General features: G+C 39.7%; 1 protein-coding gene across 3 annotated transcripts in view; it reads right to left on the bottom strand.

The window, feature by feature from the left end:
- The window catches only part of cdk8 (cyclin-dependent kinase 8), a 149,125-nt gene that overhangs the window by 64,728 nt on the left and 58,478 nt on the right, over positions 1–25,919 (bottom strand). For 2 of the 3 annotated variants that reach the window (XM_043691988.1, XM_043691989.1), the window contains exons 2-3: positions 21,018–21,093; positions 5,367–5,477 (exon numbers count right to left, since the gene is read on the bottom strand). In XM_043691988.1, the coding sequence (XP_043547923.1) occupies positions 5,367–5,477; positions 21,018–21,093 (187 nt within the window). The remainder of the gene's footprint in view (positions 1–5,366; positions 5,478–21,017; positions 21,094–25,919) is intronic. The other variant, XM_043691990.1, reaches the window with a different exon arrangement.

The raw sequence follows: 25,919 nt of genomic DNA, 5'->3' as shown, positions 1-25,919 counted from the left end.
GGGGGGGGGGGGGGGGGCGGAGGTGCAAGGGACACAGCGAGCAAAGAGGTCAATCTGACACTGGTACAATTGAGAAAAGAAGCGAGTCAAACAGTCAGGGTCAAAGCAGACAGCAAGGGATAGCATTAAAACAGTACAGATGAAGGATATTCCCGGAAATACATCTAGGAAAGTTATTTTGATTAGATTCCCTACAATGTGGAAACAGACCCTTCAGCCCAACCAGTCCACACCGATCCTCTGAAGAGTAACCCACCCAGACCCATTTCCCTCTGACTAATGCACCTAACACTATGGGCAATTTAGCATGGCCAATTCACCTGACCTGCACATCTTTGGACTGTGGGAGGAAACCGGAGCACCCGGAGGAAACCCATGCAGACATGAGGGGAATGTGCAAACTCCACACAGACAGTCGCCCAAGGTGACTTTGGGTGGAACTAAGAAATAAGAAAGGGATGATCGCCTTATTGGGATTGTATTATGGACTCCCCAAGAGGGAAATCGAGAAACAAATTTGCAAGGAGATCTCAGTTATCTGTAAGAATAATAGGGTGGTTATGGTAGGGGATTTTAACTTTCCAAACATAGACTGGGACTGCCATAGTGTTAAGGATTTAGATGGAGAGGAATTTGTTAAATGTGTACAAGAAAATATTCTGAGTCAGTATGTGGATGCACTTACTAGAGAAGGTGGAAAACTTGACCTACTCTTGGGAAATAAGGTAGGGCAGGTGACTGAGGTGTCAGTGGGGGAGCACTTTGGGGCCAGCAACCATAATTCTATTAGTTTTAAGATATTGATAAAAAAGGATAGAGCAGATCTAAAAGTTGAAGTTCTAAATTGGAGAAAATCTAATTTTGATGGTATTAGGCAAGAACTTTTAAAAGCTGACTGGGGGCAGATGTTTGCAGGTTAAGGGATGGCTGGAAAATGTGAAACCTTCAGAAATGAGTTAACGAGATTCCAGAGACAGTATATTCCCGTTAGGACGAGAGGAAAGGCTGGTAGGTGTAAGGAATGCTGGATGACTAGAGAAACTGAGGGTTTGGTTAAAAAAAAGAAAGTATATGTCAGGTATGACAAGATAGATTGAATGAATCCATAGAAGAGTATAAAGGCAGTAGGAGTATACTTAAGAGGGAAATCAGGATGCAAAATGGGGACATGAGATAGCTTTGGCAAATAGAATTAAGAAGATTCCAAAGGGTTTTCTTACAAATACATTAAGGACAAAAGGGTAACTAGGGAGAGAATAGGGCCCCTCAAAGATCAGCAAGGCAGCCTTTGTGTGGAGACGCAGGAGATGGGGTAGAGTCTAAATGAGTATTTTGCATCAGTGTTTACTGTAGAGAAGGACATGGAAGATATAGAATATGGGGAAATAGATGGTGATACCTTGAAAATGTCCATATTACAGAGGAGGAAGTGCAGGATGTCTTGAAATGCATAAAAGTGGATAAATCCCCAGGACTTGATCAGGTGTACCCTAGAACTCTGTGGGAGGCTGGAGAAGTGATTGATGGGCCTCTTGCTGAGATATTTGTATCATCGATAGTTACAGGTGAGGTGCCAGAAGACGGGAGGTTGGCTAACGTGGTGCCACTGTTTAAGCAGAGTGGTAAGGACAAGCCAGGGAACTACAAAATGGTGAGCCTGATGTCGGTTATGGGCAAGATGTACATGTATTTGGAAAGGCAAGGACTGATTAGGCATAGTCAACATGGCTTTGTGTGTGGGAAGAGATGGAAATGTGTTGCTGGAGAAGCGCAGCAGGTCAGGCAGCATCTAGGGAACAGGAGAATCGACCTTTCGGGCATTAGCCCTTCTTCAGGGCCCGAAACGTCGATTCTCCTGTTCCCTAGATGCTGCCTGCGCTTCTCCAGCAACACATTTCCATCTCTGATCTCCAGCATCTGCAGACCTCATTTTCTCTTTGTGTGTGGGAAATCATGTCTCACAAATGTGATTTGAGTTTTTTGAAGAAGTAACAAAGAGGATGAATGAGGGCAGAGCAGTGGACGTGATGTAAGGCATTTGACAAGGTTCCCCATGGGAGACTTGTTAGCAAGGTTAGATCTGATGGTATACAGGGAGAACTAGCCAGTTGGATACAGAACTGGCTCAAAGGTAGAAGACAGAGGGTGGTGGTGGAGGGTTGTTTTTCAGACTGGAGGCCTGTGACCAGTGGAATGCCACAAGGATCGGTGCTGGGCCCTCTACTTTTTGTCATTTACACAAATGATTTGGATGTGAACACAGGAGATATTGTTAGTAAGTTTGCAAATGACACCAAAATTGGTGGTGTAGTGGAGAGCGAAGGTTACCTCAGATTACACCAGGATCTGGACCAGATGGGCAAATGGGCTGAGAAGTGGCAGATGGAGTTTAATTCAGATAAATGCGAGGTGCTGCATTTTGGAAAAGCAAATCTTAGCAGGATGTATACACTTAATGGTAAGATTCTAGGGAGTGTCGCCGAACAAAGAGACCTTGGAGTGCAGGTTCATAGCTCCTTGAAAGTGGAGTCGCAGGTAGATAGGAGAGTGAAGGCACGTTTGGTATGCTTTCCTTTATTGGTCAGAGTATTGAGTGCACAGGTTGGGAGGTCATGTTGCGACTGTACAAGACTGTTGGAATATTGCGTGCAATTTTGGTCTCCTTCCTATCGGAAGGATGTTGTGAAACTTGAAAGGGTTCAGAAAAGATTTACAAGTATGTTGCCAGGGTTGGAGGATTTGAGCTATAGGGAGAGGTTGAATAGGCTGGGCCTATTTTCCCTGAGTATCGGAGGCTGAGGGGTGACCTGGAGGTTTATAAAATCCTGAGGGGCATGGATAGGATAAATAGACAAAGTCTCTTCCCTGCTGTGGGTGAGTCCAGAACTAGAGGGCATAAGTTTAAGGTGAGAGGAGAAAGATATAAAAAAAGAGACCTATGGGGCAATTTTTTCATGCAGAAGGTGGTACATGCATGGAATGAGCTGCCAGAGGAAGTGGAGAAGGCAAGTACAATTGCAACATTTAAAAGGCATCTGGATGGATATATGAATAGTAAGGATTTGGAGTGTATGGGCTAGGTGCTGGCAGGTTGGACTAGATTGGGTTGGCATGGACGAGTTGGACTGAAGGGTCTGTTTCCGTGCTGTACATCTCAATGACTCTATTACATCGACCAATTAATGAGATGTATTGTCAAACACAGAAATATAATTAAAATAAAAATAAATATTGAACTCCAACTGGCTAAATGTTATATAAATTAGCCCATACAAAATAAGACTAGGAGCAGACCATTTAACCCTTTAAGTCTGCTCTACCATTCAATAGGATCATTGATCCAACAACATTCCTTATGTCCACTTTGAGGTGTTTTCTCTGTAACCCTTGATTCGTCTACTGCTCAAGAATCCATCTCAGCCTTAAATACACACCGTCACTCTGCCTCTATAGCTCTGTGGCAAGGCATTCCAAAGATTCTCAACTCCTGAAATAGAACAAACATCTCCTCATCTCAGTCTTAAATCGGCTCCTCCTTATCCTGAGACTGTGCCCTCTAATCCTCGGCATCCTCTCAGTATTTACCTTGTCAAGTCCCTTAAGAACCCTGTATGTTTCAATGAATTTACCTCTCATTCTTCTAAACTTCAATGAGTAGAGTCCCAACCTAGAGTCATAGAGTATACAGCACAAGAACAAGCCTTCAGTCCTACTCTTCCATGCTGACCAGGTTTCCCAAACTCAACTAGTCCCATTTATTAGCACTTGGTTCATATCCCTTTAAACCTTTCCTATTCATATACCTGCCCAAATGTATTTTGACTGTTGTAACTGTAACTACTTCTACTTCCTCTGGCAGTTCATTCCACATTCGAACCACCCTCTGTGCAAAGAAGTTGCCCTCATCCTTTTTAAATCTTTCTCCTCTCATTTTAATTTATAAACCTCTCTAATGTTACCACTCAGTGCTGTCTAATCTTTCCTCATAAGACAATTCCTCAGTCCTGGGGATCATTCCAGTGAACATTCTTTGATCAGCCTCCAATGAAATAATATCTTTCCTTAAATAAGGGGAAAAAAGCTCTCAGTTGCTGCAGGAATCTCACCAACACCTTGTACAGTTGCAGTAAGACGTTCATACTCTTCTACTTTAACTCCGTTAAAATCAAGGCCAACATCCCATTATGCTTCCTGATGACCTGTTGCACCTGCTCACTAGCTTTGTGTGTTTCATGCACAAGTACTTGAGTGCCCTTGCGTTGCAGTATTTCTCCAGTTAAAAAACACGGTTCTTTAGTTTTCTCTTCCAAAATATACAACTTCACATTTTCCCACATCATACTCCATTTGCGTATGTTTTGGCCACTTACTTAATCTATCAGTATCTCTCTGTAAACTGCTTGTATCCCTCTTGCAACTTGCCTTTTTACCTATTGTTGCATCTGCAAATCTGGCTAAAGTCACTTCTTTCCTCCATTTCACTAATACATTATAAGTAGTTGTGGTCCCAGCATTGATGTTGAAACTTTATTGCTGGAACAGCACAGCAGGTCAGGCAGCATCCAGGGAACAGGAGATTCGACGTTTCGGGCACAGGCCCTTCCTGAAGAAGGGCCTGTGCCCGAAACGTCGAATCTCCTGTTCCCTGGATGCTGCCTGACCTGCTGTGCTGTTCCAGCAATAAAGTTTCAACTTTGATCTCCAGCATCTGCAGACTCACTTTCTCCTCCCAGCATTGATTCCTAGTGAACCCCACTGGTTACAGGTTACCAACTCGCTGTTTCTTAACCATGCCATTGTGCTATCTCCAACACCATGGGCTCTTAAGCTTTTGTGCGCTACCTTCCCAAACACATTCTGGAAGTCCAAATGAAACACATCTATTGGTTCCCCTCAATCCATTCAATGAACTCACTGCTGAGTAAAAAGAATGGGATAATTTTCTGGGAACATGCTCCCCTGATAACAGTAAAAGTTATTGCAACTTGTCGTAATCTCTCACTAGTTCAATTTTACATGGCACGTGGAATTGGGAAACCAGCTAGGCAAGTCTAAAGAAAACAATAATTTCTATTTCCTTTTCATTAGGTTCCAACAGTTCCATACCCAATTCTGCATAAAATTGCATGGAAGCAACTTGGTAAAAAGTAAGCTACTCACTTTATAGCTATTCAATCACTTTGAATATATGAGATGTGACTAGTCAATTTGACACAACAATTACTGTCCCAAATAAATCAAAGGCACAATCTTTTGAAATAGATGATAAAATTCAAACATTCAGTCTAACTTAATTAGTAGCATAAGCAGCAAAATTAAACAATGTTGTACTAAATACTCAGCAGTCCCAGAAAGGTAGACCTTACCCAGAGATCATGTTCAGCATAGTCAAACAATAGCCACACTTTCCTGTCTGCATGTGACAGAAATACTTTCTGGAGAGCAATAACGTTTGGGTGTTTCAACTCCCGCAGCAACTGTGAAAGAAAAAATACCGTATTAAGATTACTACAACTGAAATGTACATTTCCATTGTAGGAGTGTTAACAGATCTTTCAATATGTGTTTATTCTTAAAATCTTGAGATATTATTTTTAAAAACGTTATTAGTTACTTCATTTGCATCCACATCCTAAGTTTTATACTGACTAATATATGTTTGCTGCACTAAAAATGATTTCTGCATAAAAACTAAGTTTGAGACATTTAAATGGACAATGAACAAACGTTTCCAGGCTGTTTACAAGGGAATCAAAAGAATTATAACTCAGTTGCACAATTTCTTTAAATGGGATTCTCCACATCAAACTGAATTTGTCGACCTTTGTCTATTTCTTGTTTTTATTCACTCTTTTTAGCTATTCAACCAGCACAGTTCCAGGATATGACAGGATTTTAAAAATATTATGTTCCATTCATGGAATGTGGGTTTTGCTGGCTGGGCCAGCACTCATTGCTCATCCCTAGTTACTCTTGAGAAGCAAGTGCCGAGCTGCCTTATTGAACTGCTGTAGGCCATTTGATAGAATTACATCCACAACGCTGTTAGGAAGGGAGCTCTAGGATTTTATTCCAATGATGGAATGGAGATATAACTCCAAGTCAGGATAGTGTACAGCTTGGAGGGCAACTCTGATATGTGCCTTAGAGATAGTAGGCTATTTGGGTAGTCAGGAGGGGAGATACTTGCTGCAAGATTCCTAGTCTCTAACCTGCTATTGTCATCACAATATTTATATGGTTAGCCCAGTTCAATTTGTCAATGGCACACATTGCTGTTACTGTGCATCAGTGGTGGGTGAGTGAATGAATATTGATATCGATGCCAAACAAGCAGGCTACTTTATGCTGGATGGTGTTCAGGTTCGAGTTAAGTTGGAGGTCCACTCGTCCGAGCAAGCGGGGAGTATTACATCACACTCCTGTCATGTACCTAGTAGATGGTGGACAAATCTTGGGACGTCAAGAGGTTAGTTACTCACTGAATGATCCCTAGCCACTGTACCACTCTTGCGATTACAATATTTATTGTAATCACAATGTTTATAATGGTTAGTCCAGTTCAGTTTCTTGTCAATGATCATCCCCAGGATGTTTATAGCTGGAGATTTAGCAATAATGCCCTTGAATGTCCAAGAACAGTGGTTAAATCACCTCTTGTTGGAGATGGTCATTGCCTGGCACTTGTGCAGTATGATGTTACTTACCAGTGATCAGCCCAAGCTTGGATATTGTCCAGGTCTTGCTGCACTTGGGATAGACTGCTTCACTATTTGAGTTGAACACTGCTATCAGCAGCAATAATACCCATTTCTGATCTTAAGATGAAGGGACTGCTATTGATGAAGCAGCTGAAAATGTTTGAACATACAGGCGGCACGGTGGCTCAGTGGTTAGAACTGCTACTTCACAGGTTCGATTCTAGCCTTGGGCGACTGTCTGTGTGGAGTTTGCACATTCTCCCTGTGTCTGCGTGGGTTTCCTCCGGGTGCTCCCACAGTCCAAACATGTGCAGGGCAGGTCTATTGGCCATGATAAGTTGCCTACTGTGCTAGGTGCATTAGTCAGAGGGAAATGGGTCTGGGTGGGTTACTCTTCTGAGGGTCGGTGTGGACTGGTTAGGCCGAAGGGCCTGTTTCCACACTGTAGGCTATTTAATCATACAATACCCTGAGCAACTCCGATTCAACTCCATTTTGATTAGCCCTTTCCCACTCTTCCTATCTCTCCTTCACTTTTAATGGTTTGCACTGTTCTGAATGAGTTTTGCATACAAAATCTAATTGGCTACATAGGTGATTTACTGGTGGCAGTTAACAACTAAAAACAAAAAGTCACGGTGATTTGGTAAACTAAACATCCCCTTATGAATACCTGTACAGCTGACATTACTGACTTCCAACAATCAAAATCATCTTTCCTTTCGCTGAATATGACTCCAAACCAACAATACTCAATCCAATGTGGACTTGATGTTAAGGGAAGGGACTTGAGGAATAATGTTTTCACACAGAGGGTGACTCGCACATGGAACAAATCTACCATTTCCTCTGGCAGTTCAAGTACAATTGCAACATTTAAAAGACATTTGGATAAGTAAGTGAATGGGAAAGGTTTGAGGGTATGAGCCAAATGCAGGCAAGTTGGACTAGGTAAGATTGGGAAACTTGGTAGGCATGGATGAGTTGAACTGAAGGGTCTATTTCTATGCTGTCCAATTATGGCAGTCATTCTCACCTCCCCTCTTAAACTCAGAGAGGATCAGTCAGCTCATGGTGACTGCACCAGCTCTCCAAACTAGCATTTCACCTAATGCCATTCTCCTGCCTTACACTTGTAACCTTCCAAATTGTTCCTTTTCAAATAGCAGTTGAATTTGGTTTGAATACATAGATTGACTCTGTCTTGACTATACCCTCAGGAAGTGAACTCCAACCTCTAACAACTTACTGCATGAAAATAAAACCCTCTCACATGGATTTTGTTCCTTTTGCTGATCAAGTGGTAAGTTCTCCCCACCTATTCTGTCCAGACCCCACATGATTGTGAATGCCTCTATCAAATCTCCTCTCTGCTATCTCGTTTGCAAGAAATAAAATCCCAACTTCTCCAACTATCTTCAGAACTGAAGCTGCTTTTTGTTGAAGCCATTCTCATAAATCTCCCTGCACCTTCTCTGATACCATTACATCCTTCCTGAACTGTAGTGTATAGACCCAAGCTGAAGCCAAACACGTGTCTAATCCAGGTACAATCTCCTTGCAGCTGTACTCTATGCCTCAGTCAGTCTAGAACACCAGATGCTTCATTAATTTGTTATGAAGATGTGAGTGTTCTGTATCTTTATGAGAGTTATAAACTTGCAGAACTACCTGACAGCACCGTGTTTTGAGTAAGATACAATGTAACATGTAGTCCAGCAGCTAGGGTAGCTGGATTGCCTGGAGACAAAAACAAATTTGAATTAGGCCAATCAGTTTAAATTTTACATCCCAAAAATACAAAAACTCCAATCAAGTTTGTCAATGTAGTAAATTCAATCTTAAAATCCAATGACACAATCTGATGCTTTGGGGATATAAGACCTCAAAAAAAATGAACAGCTGGGGGAGAATTGCTAGAAGACCAATAGATGTAGGCTTGCTAGTAAGAACTGAGAGGAACCTGTGTCGAGAAGGCGTTTGCACAGAGAAAAAAACATCAACACTGAGCTGGAGAGAAAATCTACAGGAAGAAGATACCATAGCTGGCTGGTTTTTAACTTTGAATTTTTTAGTAAATCTTAATCAGGGGTTTTATTGGACTAGTATTATAGAAGGGAAAGTAAAAGATAGGTTAGAGGAAGGAGTTGTAGTTCGTTAATTAGTCTCTGTTATACTTTAAGAAATAAAGTTATTTTTTATTTCAAATAGTTCTTGGCCTCTCGAATTTTCACAGATTAATGCATGAAATAAACCTTTGCTGTGTTGCTGGCTTAAATTAAGCAGGAGGGTTTACCCAGTGTCATAAAATGCACACTCAACTTATCCTTCCACCTTTAATGATTTATGCATTCATACACCCAGATGCCTCTGCCCTTACACCTCTTAAAAATTGTGCCTTTACCTTTTCTTGTCCGTGAAAAGGAATCATTTCACATTTTACTGCTTTGAACGGCTACTTGTTCATCCATTACACCAACTTGTCTCTGTCCTTTCCAAGTTCAAAAGTATCTTCCTCAGAGTTTAGAATGTTTACAAGTTTTATCTCATCTGCCAATATCAGTCTCCATCAGGTCACAACTTGAGGGAGAGTATTACATGTTGCTAAAATCAATATGGATTAAGAAAAATTTTAACCTGCCCCTTCATCAATTATTTACAAACCAGAGAAAGTAATCAGTTACTATTCCATCTCTAAATATCAGTATAAGATTCAGGGAACATAGCATCTTTTCTTGATTCATTAACACTTTGGCTGATTTATAAACTAACCCAATAGCTTTTTGGCTGAATTAGTATATTGAGTTTCATGAAGGTTGTCACTCCACGAGGCATGAAGTGTCTTCTCAGGCTACTTACTAGGCACTTCTCGGTAACTACCTACCCCACCTACATGCTCTTCGCATTGGATTCTAGCCTTATTTTGCCTCGAGCCCAGATTGGACTGGCAACTCTAGTGTTGTGGCATCTTTAAAAGGCATGGTGCATCTGGCCCAGCACTGCTATTCTGTAGTTGCCCTGCTTGGTTCTTGACATTTGATTGGAACATGGAAGAGAAGGGAAAATTGGCACTCCACTTTGCATAGGACCTGAAGGTCTTGCTTGGTGGATCATCCAATTCTCCTAGGATCAGTAGAGGATGCCAAGACACCAGAGTGGTCAGAGGTTGTCAGGACAAGAAAGATTGAAATAACTGTAGTGTTTCCCATTAGAACGCAGGTTATGGGTCAATGTGATCAAATTGTTTGAAATTATCACAAGTACACAATACAGATAAAAATCAGACTTATATCAGGAACTGCGAAATCTAAAAAGAGTTGACTCATGTATATACAACACATAAATCTAAGTTGTTTTGATTAAATGGCAAAAGAAACTTATTTACTAAGAGTCATGAAGCTGTGAAGTTTACTTTCAAAGCTAGAAGTTAAGGCAAAAGCACAAAATTCAGGCATAGGTACATCATGCAGAAGCAGATAGAGGCCAGTTTGTATGATTATGACCACGACCTGCCAATTCAGGTTAACATCAAAACAGACCGAATGGAATAAATAACCCCATTCCACGCAATGATCTCGATGCATTCAATATAGTATGGGGAACATATGACGATGCTGCCCCTTCAGCAAGGCTATTTTGTCCTTGGGTTTAGTTTTTTAAAAAAAGTGAGGGCGTAAAGGCAGAGGTGGCAAATTGGTCAGAGCATTCAGTAATGGAGTTGAGAGGTCACGTAGTTTGACAGGACATTAGTTAGGCCACTCTTGGAATATTCTGTGCAATTCTGGTCTCCCTCCTATAGGAAGGATATTCGGAAACTTGAAAGGATTCAGAAAAGATTTACAAAGATGTTGCCAGGGTTGGACGGTTTGAACTATAGGAAGAGGCTGAATAGGCTGGGCATGTTTTCCCCGGATTGTCGGAGGTTGAGATTTATAAAATCATGAGAGGCATGGATAAGGTGAATAGACAAGATCTTTTCCCTAGGATGGGGGAGTCTAGAACTCGAGGCACAGGTTTAAGATGAGAGGGGCAAGATTTAGAAGGGACCCAAGGTGAAAATCTTTTACACAGTGTGGTGTATGTATGGAATGAGCTGCCAGAAGGAGTGGTGGAAGCTGGTACAATTACAATATTTGAAAAAGCACCTGGATAGTATATGAATAGGAAGGGTTTAGAGAGCCAGTGTTGGCATATGGGACTAGACTTATTTAGGATATCTGGTTGGCATTGATGAATTGGACCAAAGAGGATGTTTCCATGCTGTACATTTCCATAGCTCTAAGACTCTATAAATGTCTGGGAAAGAGTCTAGTTTAACAAGGGCAGAGGATGGCCAGTGCTCCTGGTTCAGGTTTTTTTCTAGTTTATTTTTAGCTGTAACAGTGAGAACTGCTGCAGTCCGGAGAAAGGTTCTTAGCTTCAGCAGATGATTCTTGACTGACTTCCTTCTCTGAAGTCTCTCCTGCCTCTAAGAACCTTTGAATTTACCTTTGGACAAGGGGTGGTTTATGCGCTGTTACGGGAATTGGAACAGTTTCTTAGTTAAGTTGCTGTGTTGAGTTGATTGAGTTTTCAAATACTGACGTTATTCTAAATTCTGTTTCTTTTGTTCATGTTTCAACTGTAGTCTTTAAATAAACTCTGTTTTGCTTAAAGCTAAGTGGTTTGATCAGCTGCATCACTTCTGGAATATCCACTTCACATTTGCCTTTAAAACAAGAAGTCAGGGTCTCAACTCCCTTCTTAAAACATTTTCAGGGGTTCTGGCCTAGCTCATAAACAAACGCTGTCCAAGCACTAGTCATACATTGACAACAGAGCACATGAGTTAGAAATTTGGAAAATTCTGTACAGGGAAGTTCAGTATATGACGGTTAAATACTTCAAGAAATGAATTAATCTCAAGAAATGGATTGTGTGTACAGCTACAATCCTTTTAAGTTTTCTACAGTTGTCTGCCTTTTCATTATTGAAAAGTTGGTTTCATGGATTTGATAAATCTGTGTATTGGGTACTCTTCTGCCAATATTGCAGGATCCTGAAGCATGATCAAAACAATAATATTTTGTAAACCCTTAAATTGCCAAATTTTGGCAAAAAACATTTATATTAATGATTTAGACCTCTGAATCAATAATACCAAGTTAACAGCAATAGTCGATTCTGAAGTTTTTCACAAGTTAGGAGACAACATTACTAAGTTTACAGCATGGATATGTAATTGGCAAATAAATTTGAACACAAATAATTGTGAAAAATTACATTTTGGTGAGAAACTAAAGTCACATACAGGTGTCATTATTAATCTTGAGATCTGGGAACAACTCCAGTGCAAACATCTGAGTACACTAATCTACTCACCGTGATTGCATCATCCTCATCACGAACTCAGAGCTTGTCTGACAGCACCTTGCAAACCCATGATATTTACCACCTCAAAGGTCAATTGCAGCAAACACATGAGAACACCACCACCTGCAAGTTCTCCTCCAAGCCACACATCATCCTAATTTGGAACCATATAGCCACTCTTTCACTGCCACTGGGCTAAAATCCTCTAAGTGCTTTCATAACAGCACTGTGGTTATACTTAGAAGTCATGGACTACAGCAATTCCAAGAAATAGCTCACCACTACATCAGCAGGATGCTTTGGGAAGGGAACCTTTGCTGACATAACGAACAACAGCACTCATCCCTCAAATATTAAAAATAAATTTGCACTAAGTACACTGGCTAGAAATATTATTCCTGAGTCAACTCCCTTGTTATTATCATCTAGGGCACAACATGTCTGAATAGTGAAGACACATATGGCTGGATTCGTAGGGAAAGGATACTCAATTCTCACAGCAGGCAGCTTCCCTTTGTCAGGCTACCGAACTCACTTCATTGTCACCATTGCCATTAAATGGCCCCTACCCTCTTTCCATCTATCCGTCCTGCAGCTCACATCTTTACATTTTCATGTTTTTTTTGCCCATGGTTCCTTCATTCCAAAATTGGAAGAGACACTTAAACTGGACCTGAGTTATGCACTTGACCTTGTCATCATGAGTACTATTTATACATGCATTTTATAGAACCAACGTATTTTTCCCCCCAAGTAGAAAAAACAATGAACAGAGCTATATGTGATACACAACTTGGCCACAAAAAGAAATTCTGATCTGATCTGAATTCCATGCCTTTTGTCGGATTTTCAGCCACTTCCCTTTTCCTCTTGTTGTCCAGAAGCTGGATAAACAATTGATGGCACAACCAGAAGTCTCATGCATGGCAGCAGCAGGATCATTCAGAATAACTTCCTCTAAACCTCCAGCCACAGTTTTGTTTCCTCCCAAACACCCTTGATGCTCCAGATCTCTTTCCCGGGGTAGCAGCAGCAAAAGCAAGAGGATGAAAATCGACGCTTAGAGAAGCTGAAACAGAGCAATGGGGAGAAACAGAACTGATGATTGGAGAACAGAACAGTCTCTGTTCCTCCAATCAAGGTCTGCATTGATTCCCACTCTCAACAAGGAGCCCATGTCTGCAGTTCTTCAGCCATGGACCACAAAGGAGTGATAATCCAAAATAACACTGCATAGAATTAACCATTCTAGAATTTTATGCCCCATTATTGCCTTTTTGAAGGGCTACTTGTCACACTGAAGGAAGGTGAACTCTGTAGTTTGAAGCTTACTCACATAATACCCAAGAATAAAAAATATGCTGAACAAGATGGAGAGCAAAGTATCTATTAGCCCAAATCCAAAATTCACAAAAGTTACAATATTCATCGATAAGACGATAACACAATCAAGATTTTGAGACAAACATAGTTAGTCACAGAGTAGTATCTACAATTCATCACCATATTGATGAATTGGGTGGCACAGTGGTTCAGTGGTTAGCACAGCTGCCTCCCAATGCTAGGGAACCCGGAACAATTCAACCTTGAGCGGTTATCCATGTGGAGTTTGCATATTCTCCCTGTGTCTGCATGGATTTCCTCCGGGTGTTCCAGTTTACTCCCACAGTCCAAAGATGTGCATGTTAGGTAGATTGACCAAGCTAAATTACCCATAGTTTCCAGAGATGTGCAGACTAGGTGGATTAGCCATTGGAAATGCAAAGTTATAGGGATAAGGTAGAGAGATGAGTGTGGTTGGGAAGCTCTTTGGAGCAGCAGTGCAGACACGAAGGGCCAAACGGACTGCTTCCACACTGTAACAATGTCAGGATTCGCTATGATTTAAATAAGAGTAGAAAAGCAAAGGAGAGGGTGCAAGAATAATTCACAAGGAAGATACTGGCACTGTGAAATTAGAGAATGAGTGGTCATAGTTTTAGGATAAGAGGAAGCAGAATTAAAAGAGAGATGAGGAGAAACTACTTTGCTGAAATTTGTGCATCTGTGGAATTTACTAACTAAGACTGTGGTGAACAATAGAGTAAACTTGAGGAGGAGACAGACAAATTTATGATTAGCAGCAAGTTGAAGGTTTTTGGAGAGTGGACAGAAAAGCGGAATTAAAGCCAACATGAGCCATGCCCATACCAAATGGAGAAGGTTCAAGGGGCTGAATTATTTTCTTCTACTCCAAGTTTTTATGTTATATCCACCAAGAATGAGTAACAAGTCTTTTGGAGAATAAAAAGCAAGTTATTTGAAATTAGGGGTTTTGAAGCAGATGTTTCCACATATTGCAAAAAGTGAAACTCAAAACCACTACAAAATAAAATAGAAAATTCAAAATAAACTTAATTTCTAAGTGACTAGAGGAAATGTGAAACGTATTGTCATAGCCAAAAATTGAGGCAAATCACATAAATACATTTACAGGTAGTTCTAGGATAATCCAGCTGTTGGCAGCACGACTTGGCTATAATGTCACTGAAGAATTAGGGAACAGTATTTGTGATTTTCACAATTGAGCAATTGCAGCGGAAACTGGCTCGCGTGCTGCGTTCTGCGCATGCGCCCATGTCCACATCAAAATCTCCGCTCTGTTCTGAGCATGTGCCTATGTCCATACCGTTCTGTGCTCACGTCAGTGCTCGCGCCATGGCGTGCACGTGTGACATCGGTGCCGGTCTTTCTACTGTTTTGCACACACAACATCCAAGCCTAAGTCTCTGGGCTGTTCTGCATATGCGCAATGTCAGCACCAGTCTTTGAGCCATTCTGCGCATGTGCCAATGTCCACGTCAAATTCTCCGCACCATTCTCTACGCATGCACCGATGTCCATGCCATTCTGTGCTTATGCTGGTGTTTGCACCATGTCTTACATGTGCAACATTGGTGCCAGTCTTCATGCCGTTCTGCGCAAGCAACGTCCAAGCCGGAGTCTCTTGCCATTCTGTGCACGCGCGATGTCAGCACCGGTCTTTGTGCTGTTCTGTGCATACTTCGATGTCAGCTGCCAACGGAGCAGCTTTCTATGAGGGGTACTATACAGACAGGCAGCTTGTTTACATTTTTAAAAATGTACTCTGTTAAATTTATTTTTGTTTCATTAATAAGTAGGATTTCAACCCTTATTCAGGCTGGGCGTTTGACTGTTGGGTGATTTTTGAGCGATCGTGAGTGGTTTTTTTTGCTGGCCTGTCCCTAACCTCACTTTTTCCATAGGCCCCATTACAGTATTTCTGTCAAGTGATGTTCTATTAAGCGAGGTTTCGCTGGAACACAACCACAGCATTATAGGAGAACTACCTGTGAAGGGAATCTAAATAAACATATGGAGGGTAAGGATATTGAAGGTTCTGGTGATGGGGAAGGTTCCAAGATGCTTAAGTTGGGCCAAAAAAACAGTTTGTGTGTTGGTATGTTCTGTAATATTACATTTCAATCACCCCAGGATTACCAAAATACTGCAAATTTTTGAAGGATTATGTATATTCAAAATCTGAATCCCATTCAGACCTTGACTACATGGCTCTGAGGTCAGAATAACAGACTATTATTTCTTCATCGGGCTTTACAACAGAGAGGCTAAGTGTCATTACATGATGCATGCTTGGATGCACAATCTCAAACCAGAAGTAACATGCAATTGCAGTATGTGGAAAACTGGGTATAAGAGTGAATAATGTAGCAAATGCTAGAAAATCAATAAGCAGAATCACAAAAGAAGGAAATATGGGTTTGTGGAAGGAAAAAAGTCAGGTTAATTTTTTTAAGCACAGATATTGACAAAGATTCTGCAATCAAGACATTATTCTGTTTCTGCCCCTGTCAAATATTGATGTGTTTTTGTATATTTGTAACATTTTCTACTTTTATGTACAAACTAGTGCATGGACTTCAAGTTTATCCAGCTCAACTGTCAAGTAACCTCTACTTTTACCTGACTTGCTTGCCTGTTTCTCCTTCAAATAAGCTTCTTTATTTTTTAACATAAGGTTTGGGCATCACTGGCAAAGGTGGCACATCTCCCTAATTGTCTTGAATTGCATGGCTCGTTTGGCACTCAGGACAGTGAGGAGTCAAGCACATTTCTGTGGATCTGGAGTTAGACGTAGGCTGGACCAGTTAAGGATGGCAGATTTCCTTTACAAAAGAACATTAGTGAACAATCAACAGAACTTACATGGTTACCATTAGATTAGTTTTTTTAAAATTTTCAGATTTTACTGAATTCAAATTTCACTATTTGCCATATTGGGATTTGAACCCACATCCTCTGAGCATTGATCTGGGACTCTCAATTACCAATTCAGTGACAATTATGCCAGCCCCTCCTCTTTTCATGAAATATATATTATTTGGCAATAACTGAGACACCACAGTTTCTACAAAGCAAGAGAGCTGGAAACCTGAAAGCCCCTCAACAAGAGCTAGTCTTGTAATAATCTAATACAGAGGTGAGGAATACGTATTAAGCCAACAGAAGCGAAAAAATAAAAACTACAAAGGTCTACAAAAACTACTTCTCCAATCTGGTTATTTGCACATTCATAAATGAGTATATTAGATAGCAGATTAAAATATTCTTAAAAGAATGAAACAATAATTTCTATATTTATATTCATAAGTGACATTTGTAAGTCCTATAGTCTCACATTTCATGGAAACACTGCAAATTCAACTGCAAATCTGCCCTTTACAACATGAAAAATGCACAATGACAATGGTTTGTAATCATAAGTCTGTTTTTTTTCTAGAATCCATCTACAAGATAATTGCCAATGATCTTTTCTATAAAGTTGTATGAACTGTCATGTAGTGCAGCAAATGAGAAAAGGTAATGGAACAGTTTTTTGATAACAGTGTTCTGATAAGAAATATTTACATTTGATCTGATACATGTGGCTTGGACAGGTAATGTTTATGTAAATTTGATTTATCTTGCCCTTCCACATAAATAATTCACCAAGAGTGCACAATTTTGACTGAAGAATTCTTTTTTTATTCAGTCATAGGATATGAGCATTGCTGGCTTGGCCAGCATTTTTATTCCCCAACCCTTGTTGCCCTTGAGGTGATGGTGGAAAGCTGCCATTTTGAACCGCTGCAGTCATTGTACTGTAGGTAGACTCAATGCCATAGGAGGAAATCCAACAGCACTGTGGGTCTAACTAAAGAACACTTGTTACGTGCTCTCTCTTCAGCTCACCAGTCCTTTTGCTATTGCTTCCTTCTCCAAAACCCTTGTTAGGAAGCGAGGCAGTAGGTGGGAGCATCAGGAAAGTAGGTGTCCAGTGAAAGGTAGCAAAGCAGCAGATTGTTTGCAAAAAAGGCCAAGTATGCTCAGGTACCATGCTAAAAACATGCTATTACCAACACGTTTTAAATCAAAGTTACCTGTACATGTGAAGCAAAGTAAAGAATTACAGGACAGGGCAGACAGAGGTTTGAAAAATATTTCAAAGGGCATATTCCATAATAAAGTCAAAATTCTGCTCAAAAGATCCACACAAGGTAACCTGTTTATGGCCCACCACAACTGAAAAACAAAATAATCGGTGTGTGTTTGTGACATCTACATTGTAATCTGGGATGAAGCTCCAAACTTTGTCGCTTTTTTTCTGGTCCACAGTATTTGAACACAGCGTTCAGCAGGGTTACATGCTACTGTTGAAAAATCTTTAATTTTTGTCATCTTGTTCAGCAGTAACTGACATTTCTTTCCAAACCAATGACCCCTACACCTGGAAGGAGAAGGACAGGAATATATGGGAACACCACTTGGTACTGTATTACCGTTCCTTCACTGTCATGGGTGAAAACCCCAGAATGCCCTTCTCAACAGCAGTATGGAAGCACGTACGCCCCAAGGAATGCAGTGGTTCAAGAGGTAATTCACTCCAAACCTCCCAAGGGGAAAACAGGAACGGGCAATATGCGCTGCTTAAGCCAACAAAGTTAACTTCTCGCAAACAAATTCAAAATTCCTGATCTGACCTCCTGATCATGAACAAGTCTTTGCTTTTTGTTCCAACCCACTGGGATAGGACACCTTGACACCTTAAAACTTTAAGTCATACTAACTGCTGAAGTTTTTTTAAAAAAACAATGGTACACAGAGTACCCAGATTTACCAGACTTTCAGACAGAGGGTGACAGAAGGCGTGGATCAGTTTTCTGCATAAAACAAGATTTGTTTTGCTTTAAAATAAAAGTCATTTGACTATAGTTACAAACAAACAGATATAAACATTGGCATATAACACCATTAACTAGAACACTAATCCTCACAAAACACACCTACTCTCTCTCTCATGCACAAATAGGAAAAATAGATTACTGGAGGAAGTAGAAAAGATAGAAAGTCAGTTTCGTGCTCTTTGCTTCCCAGTTCCAATATTGGGAGGAGCCTAATTTGGCTAGCAAATCCTCTGTGTTCAGTTGTCTTTCTCAGTAAGTTTCAACTGGCTTTTAAGCAGTATGGGGCAAATGATCAACTTCTAGCATGTTTCTGATTTATCAATTCAAAAGTTACAACTGCAGAAAAAGTAACTGGCTTTCATCAAGTTTAAACTGAATTTTTTAAAAATTACAGAGAATAGACTCGGGAGAACAACAGCACATGATTTTTTCACTCTGTGAATCTACGTCACAGTCATCAAGAACTACAGCACAGGAAAGAAAGCCCAGAGTCAAAAACAACCGTCTAACTATTCTAATCACATTTCCAACACTTGGTCCACAGCCTTGTATGCCTTAGCATTGCATGTACATGAAAATACTTCTTAATAGGATATCAGGGTTCTGCCTTTACCATCTTGCAGGCAGCAAGTTACAGAGTCCCACTACCTTCTGGGTGAAAAAAGTATTTCTCATATCTCATCTAAATCTATCTTAAATCTAGTTTCCCTGATCATTGATCCCCCAGTCAATGGGAAAAGTTTCTGCCTGGCTACCCTAACCATGTCCCTCAATTTCATCGGTTCACTCATGTCCCCTCTTAATCTCCTCTTTTCTAAGGAAAAGAACTCCAGTCTGCCTAATGTCTCTTCATAACTAAAACTCTCCAGCCCAGTCTACATTGCTGAACGCTTTGAAATTTCATAAAGATTTACAAAAATGTTGCCAAGGTTGGAGGTTTTGAGCTATAGGAAGAGGCTGAATAGACTGGGGCTATTTTCCCAAGAGCATCAGAGGCTGAAGGGTGACCTCATAGAGATTTATAAAATCAGAGGGGCATTGATAGGGTAAATAGACCAAGTCTTTTCCCTGGGGTAGGGGAATCTAAAACTAGATGACATAGGTTTAAAGGTGAGAGGGGAAAGATTTAAAAGGGATCAAAGGGGCAACATTTTCACCCAGAGGGTGGTGCGTATATAGAATGAGCTGCCAGAGGAAATGGGGAGTCTGATACAATTACAGCATTTGTAAGGCATCTGGATGGGTACAGGAATAGGAAGGGATTAGAGGGATATGGGCCAAGTGCTGGCAAATGGGACTAGATTTATTTGGGATATCTGGTCAGCACGGGTGTGTTGGACTGAAGGGTTTGTTTCTGTGCTGTACATCTCTGACTCTGTAACATCCTGGTTAATCTCCTTTGCACCGTCTACAATATTATCACTTCCATCTGAAAATATGGGTTGCACAACTGCACACAATATTCTATCTATGGCCTAACCAACATTTTCTACAGTTCCAGCATCACTACCCTGCTCTTAAAGTCTATGCCTTGACCAATAAAGGCAAGTTACTTAAAAGCCTTCTTAACGAATGTATCTACTGGTTACATTATCTTATGACACTGAAGTACATGCACACCAAGGTCCATCTGATCCTCATGCTTTCCAGGGTCCTACCAATTCATCATGTTCTCCCTCCCTATGTTTCTGTAATTTGTTTCCAGTTCCAACCTGCTCAGTTAGCTGAGAACTAATCAGCTTCAATTACAAACAAATCAATTCCTGATGGTCTGTGCATTGAAGGACCCATTGCTATAATTAAAAGTTCACAATCAAATTCCTTGCTGTGAAATTACACAGCACTCCTGGTAAACCCTTGTTTTTACAAACAGTTCTCTCTCATGGCTGTCCACAGTATTAAAGGCAAATATAAAACAGCACGGTTCTTAATTTTGAAATTTGTATTCTGTACATCTATCTAATCCTCTCAGACCAAAGTTGCATCAATACAATAGTGTACTTGCACTGCAGCAAACCTTCCCTCATTTTATCCCCATAATCAAATAGACACTTGATAGGCCAAGTAGCCTCTTTCTGTGCTGTTATGATCAATGAGAAAGGAAGAATTGCTTATCAAAGACATTTTAGAAAATGATTTTTAGAAAATGATTTTCAGAAAATGGGCTAGAGGTAAAGTAACTTTCTCATTCCACAGTGTTGGGTAAGTTGCATATCCATTTTCGTTGTGAAGTCATTGAATGCCTCCAACTTCCCTCACATGCATACAAATTATATACAAGGATTAATCCTTCTTCCAAGAATCTTTGTCCTTGGGTGGCATTTGCTGAAATAAACAGCACAGTTTTAAACAAACTGCACACTTTTTTTTGTCATTATTGCAATGAGATCCACCTAACACAGTAAAAGTACATAAGACCTCAATGCACATTTTCAGGAGAAGAACCCACACTGTCAATGAAGAAATTTGCAATCAGTACATTTAGATGTCACCTTTTTAAAAGAGGATGGGCAATTACTTTGTTTGCATTCAGAATTTGTTTTTGGCAGGACACAATCTTGTGTCAGGTCCCATTTCAAATTGACTAATTATTTTGATTAATTTCCAAGAGCCAACAAAAGCTTTATTAAATTTGTCACAAATTGTTTACTCAAGAAAAAGTAAAAATTTTCTTTTGTTTGAGCTTTCTATTTGAAACAAAAATAATGGTATTACTTACTGCTATTTCTCTGCAAGCAGACATAGAAATTCCAGTACCCTCTATTTGTTTTAAAGCGTAGTCTTTGTCATCTTTCCTATACAAAACAAATATAAAAATAAAAACAATTTATTGCAGAAGAGAGCTTATAGTTCACAAAGACTCTCACAAAAATAGTGCACTTGCTAAATGTTTATTTTGTTATTAGAAAGTTATGATGTTGTACAGAGCAAATGCTTTATGAAAGTAACTAAAACTGAAGTTTACTTTTGAACCACACTTACAGCTGTTAATTTCTGAATTTGAGCTTCACGCCTAACCATTAGGCTGACAGAAGCATTTTGCAAATGGAAAACTCTTCAACTTACATGGCAAACAGCATTTAGCTGACTTTATTTACTAAACTACAGAAAATTGTGCAGGATAGAACCCCAGGCACAAAATGTCATCAGATTCCATGTCTTGATCACTTGTGTTCATATTTTAACCAAACATTTTAAGAGAATCACAGAATTCCTACAATGTGGAAAGATGCCATTCTGCCCATGCACCAACCCTCTAAAGAGCATCTCACCCGGACTGCGGTCTTATCCCCGTAACCAGCACCTAATCCACCTAACCTGCACATCCCTGGACACTACGGGACAATTTAGCATGGTGAATCCACTTAACCTGTGGATCTAGCACATCCTTGGACTGTTGGTGGAAACCCACACAGACATAGGGAGAACATGCAAACTCCACACAAATAGTCGCTCAGGGCTGGAATCGAACCTAGGTCCCTGGCACTGTGAAGCAGTACTGCTAACCACAGAACTACCATGCTGCCCTTTAGTCTTCACCATGAAGCATGCAAAACAAAATTCCAGTTATATCTGTAAATTAGGAAGAGAAAGGATAGAGAAACTAGTCATTCCTCCATATCTGCGAGGGTTCTGTTTCTGAGAACTCCCATGAATGATGAAATTCCTGAGTACAGAGCTCATTTGAAAGGTTAAAAATAGTTAAAATTGTGGATATGCAAGTTTTGCTCAGAGACATTGAATTTTGCTGTTCCTTTTTTTTAGTGCAGAAGGGAGGTGATATTAAGCAAACTCCAGGAGAGCTAAGGATGACAAGTCCCCAGGTCCACATGGACTTTGTGCTAGGTTCCTAGAAGAGGTGGATAATGTGGCAATAGCATTGGTGGCAATTTTACAAAATTCTCTAAATTCCAGAAAGTCTCCATCAGAAGATTAAGAAAAGTCAGCATGATTTTGTGTAAGGGAAATATGTTGAACTAGACTTCTTTGAAGGAGTAGATAAAGAGGAGCCTGTAAACCTGTTGTACTTGGATTTTAAGACAACATTTGATAAGGTGCCACATAAAAGTTTATTGCAGAACATAAAACTCATGATGTTGAGGAGTAATGTATGAGCATAGATAAAAGGCTAGCTGACTAACATAAAATAAAGCATGTATGAATGGGTCTCTAATTGGCAGAATGTAACTGGTAAGATCCCATGGGGGTCTGTGATGCGACCTCAGCATTTTATAACTTACCTCAATCAATCAGTTAGATTACAGAAACAGAGGCCTGGTCATGAAATTCACAGACAACAAAGAGAGTAGTATTATATTTTGCAGACAAGAGGAGTTTTCAGACAAACATTAGATATTAGAAAGAGAGCAAAAATCTGGTAAATGAAGATTTAACATAGGAAAATATGAAGTTCACTTTGGCATGAAGAATGTAAAAGCAGATTTTGCACGTTCTACTTGTATCTGTATGCATTTCTACTGGGTGCGCTGGTTTCCTCCCACATTCCAAACATGTGCAAGTTAGGTGGATTGGCCATTCTAAATAGGTAAATGCAGATTTATGGAGGTATTTTGGGGGTGCTGGGTTTGGGTGAGATGCTCTTTGGAGGGTCAGTATAGGGATTCTGTGATGCTAGAGTATTACCTAAATGGGAAACTACTGCAGAATTAAGAGATGCACGAGTCACAAACCTGGCATGCAGGTATAGCAAGTGACAAAGAAGGCAAATGGAAAATTATTATAAATGCAAGAATTGAATCTAAAAGTATATTATGCTTTAGTTCTACATACAGGGTATTAGCAAGGCCACATTTTGGCTACTGCATTTAGTTTAGGTCCCATTATTTATAGTAGGGTATAAATACTTTGGTGATTTACTAGATACCTGGAGCGAGTGAGCTGTCTTATGAGGATATGTTGGACAGGTAGACTTGTTTCTACTGGAGATTAGAAGAGTAGTAGGTGACTTGTTTCAAGTATACACGATCCTCAATGATCTTGAAAGATTGATGTGGAAAAGACTTCCTCGTGGGTGAGTCCAGAACTAGGAGGTACTGTTTAAAAATTGCGTTGCTCTTTGGGACAGAGAAAAGAAGAAATCTTGTTTCTCAGAGTTGAGAGACTGGAAAACACTCTGCTTTAGGTGGCAGAGTCATGCAATATTTTTAAGACACAGGTAGACCAATTCTTAGGCAAAGGAATCAAAATATTATATTTAAGGGGTAGATGAGAATGTTGAAGTCAAAGCACAAAAAAGATCAGCCATGATTTTGTGAAAGGTGGAGCAGGCTTCAGGGTTTGAATCTGCTCCCCCTTTTTCTGCTTCTATTTGTATGTTCAAACTTTCTTCAATGTTTAAGATGGAGCAAATGACTGATATGACGGAGTAATTCAAAGTAACATTGAAACAGTTGTACTGGGACTACAGACATGGGAAAATTCAAGATAATCCAGAATTTTATCTGATTCACATAACCAAGGAAAGCTCTGGAGTCACACAACACCACCACTCCACCAAAAACGGAGGAAAATCTTACTTCTTCAAAGTTAAAAATCACACAAGACCAGGTTATAGTCTAACAGGTTTAACTGAAAGCACTAGCTTTTGGAGCGCTGCTCCTTCATCAGGTGGTTGTGGAGCAGCGCTCCAAAAGCTAGTGCTTCCAACTAAATGTGCAATTTTTAACTTTATACAGCCTAGTCCAACACCGGCATCTCCAAATCATTACTTCTTCAAACTCACCAAAATTAAATTTTAAAATTTCATGCAGTTAACACTGATCTCTGTACTGCTTAATTGTTACAGGGAAGATTGTTTTTCTAATTGAAATTTCAGAGTATATTTCCTTTATTTAGAAGCCCACACCACAACCAAACAGCTTACACAACAACCACACCACTATTAACCAGTCAAATGTGTTTAGTGCTGATACAAGAAAGCAAATCTTCATGCCACAATTTCTTTCTACATTTGTGCTAGGAATGACATAATATGGACGGGATGGAAAGATTTAAATATAAAAGAGACATGGATGTTTGGAACCTGAACTGCTTCCTACTAACGTGGGCAATGGAAAAATTCACAGTTTGGTTGGGTTTTTGACAATGCGGTATTCCACTAATTCTATCCTGAACTGCATTGCAAAATATTTAACAGTAATTGTATTAAATTGAACACTAAGAATTAAACTGAAAGCTGTTATGACTAAAACAAGAAGTTAAATTTATACTAGGTAAAATGATGGATTTATCAAGTATGTTAATTGTTCAAATGTGCGAATGAGTTATCTTTGTGTACATTTACAGTATTTTTGCAGAAGAACTTCAATACCATCTTATTTCGTCATTCCTTCCCCATCCTATTTAGTGCATTTCCTCGTATCAACAAAATTTTTTACAAATTAGAAATTAACAAAGGGGAAATTATCAGCTCGCAAGTAAAACAGTGTCAAACAAGATGAATAATCCTCTTCCAAATTAATTATTTCTGTAATCTGTATAATTAGTCAGCTACAAATACAGTACTTAAAAAGATATTTGCATTAAGTAACAATAAATAGGAAAAAAAGGTCAAACTCAGAGCTTACCCATTCTATGACAGCAGCAAAAATGCTCGTGTTAGCCACCGAGAAACTATGGCCATTATATAAAATATTTGCTGCAAACTTAAATAGTTCCTTTACAAAACCAACAATTAGCAGAATCCAAAGCAATTATTCAAACATTTAAATGATAAAACCAATATGTAACTTTCAAAATATGGATGACAAATTTTCCAGGCCTCTCTGAACACAGGATTAGTCCCACGGGGCTAAAGAATTGCAAATGTGACACCACTGTTTGAGAAAGGGACAAAGAAAAACTCCAGAAACTACAGACTTATCAGCTTCATATCAATAGCGGGAGAACTGACAGAGGTCATAATGCAGAATAAGGTAAATACAGTATAACCTCGATTATTTGAATGAGACGGGCAGGGAGTATTTTGTTTATATAAATGCTCATTCAGATAACTGATCTGATCGTAAACCAGCAGTAATTTGAGTGCCAGTTATCGAACGTGCTTCAGTTATCCGGCAATGCATACTATAATGATGTTTAACTGATAACTCAGTGCTGAGTTGCCTAATGCCATTTTTCCAGGACCTTGAGACTTTGTTCAGATAATCCAAAATTTGGATAATTGACGTCCGGATAATTGAGATTGTACTCTATACACTTAGAGAAAAATAAGTTAATACTAGACAGTCACCATGGCTTTGTCAAGGACAAGTCATGTTTGACAAATTTAATTGAACTATTTGATGAGGTGACACAAGCAGTCAATGACAGTAGTGCTGTGGATGTTGTATATTTGGACTTCCAGGAAGCATCTGAAACAATGCCTTGTAACAGGATGGTTAGCAAATTACAAATGTCTGGTATTGATGGGTCCTTGGCAAAACATGAATTAGAAGTTAGCTAAAAGACAGAAAACAGAGGATAGGTAGATGGCAATTTCTAACGTTAAAGAGAGTTAAAAATGGTGTTCTCCAGAGTCAGTGTTGGAACTCTTACTTTTTCGGATTTATATAAACAATTTGGCGATGGGTGTTAAAGGCAAAATCTGTAAATTTGCAGA

Source organism: Chiloscyllium plagiosum, chromosome 6 (assembly GCF_004010195.1).
Source record: "Chiloscyllium plagiosum isolate BGI_BamShark_2017 chromosome 6, ASM401019v2, whole genome shotgun sequence".
NCBI lineage: Eukaryota > Metazoa > Chordata > Chondrichthyes > Orectolobiformes > Hemiscylliidae > Chiloscyllium > Chiloscyllium plagiosum.
The sequence above is the reverse complement of the archived record's forward strand: the minus strand, read 5'-3'. Positions and strand labels throughout refer to the sequence as shown.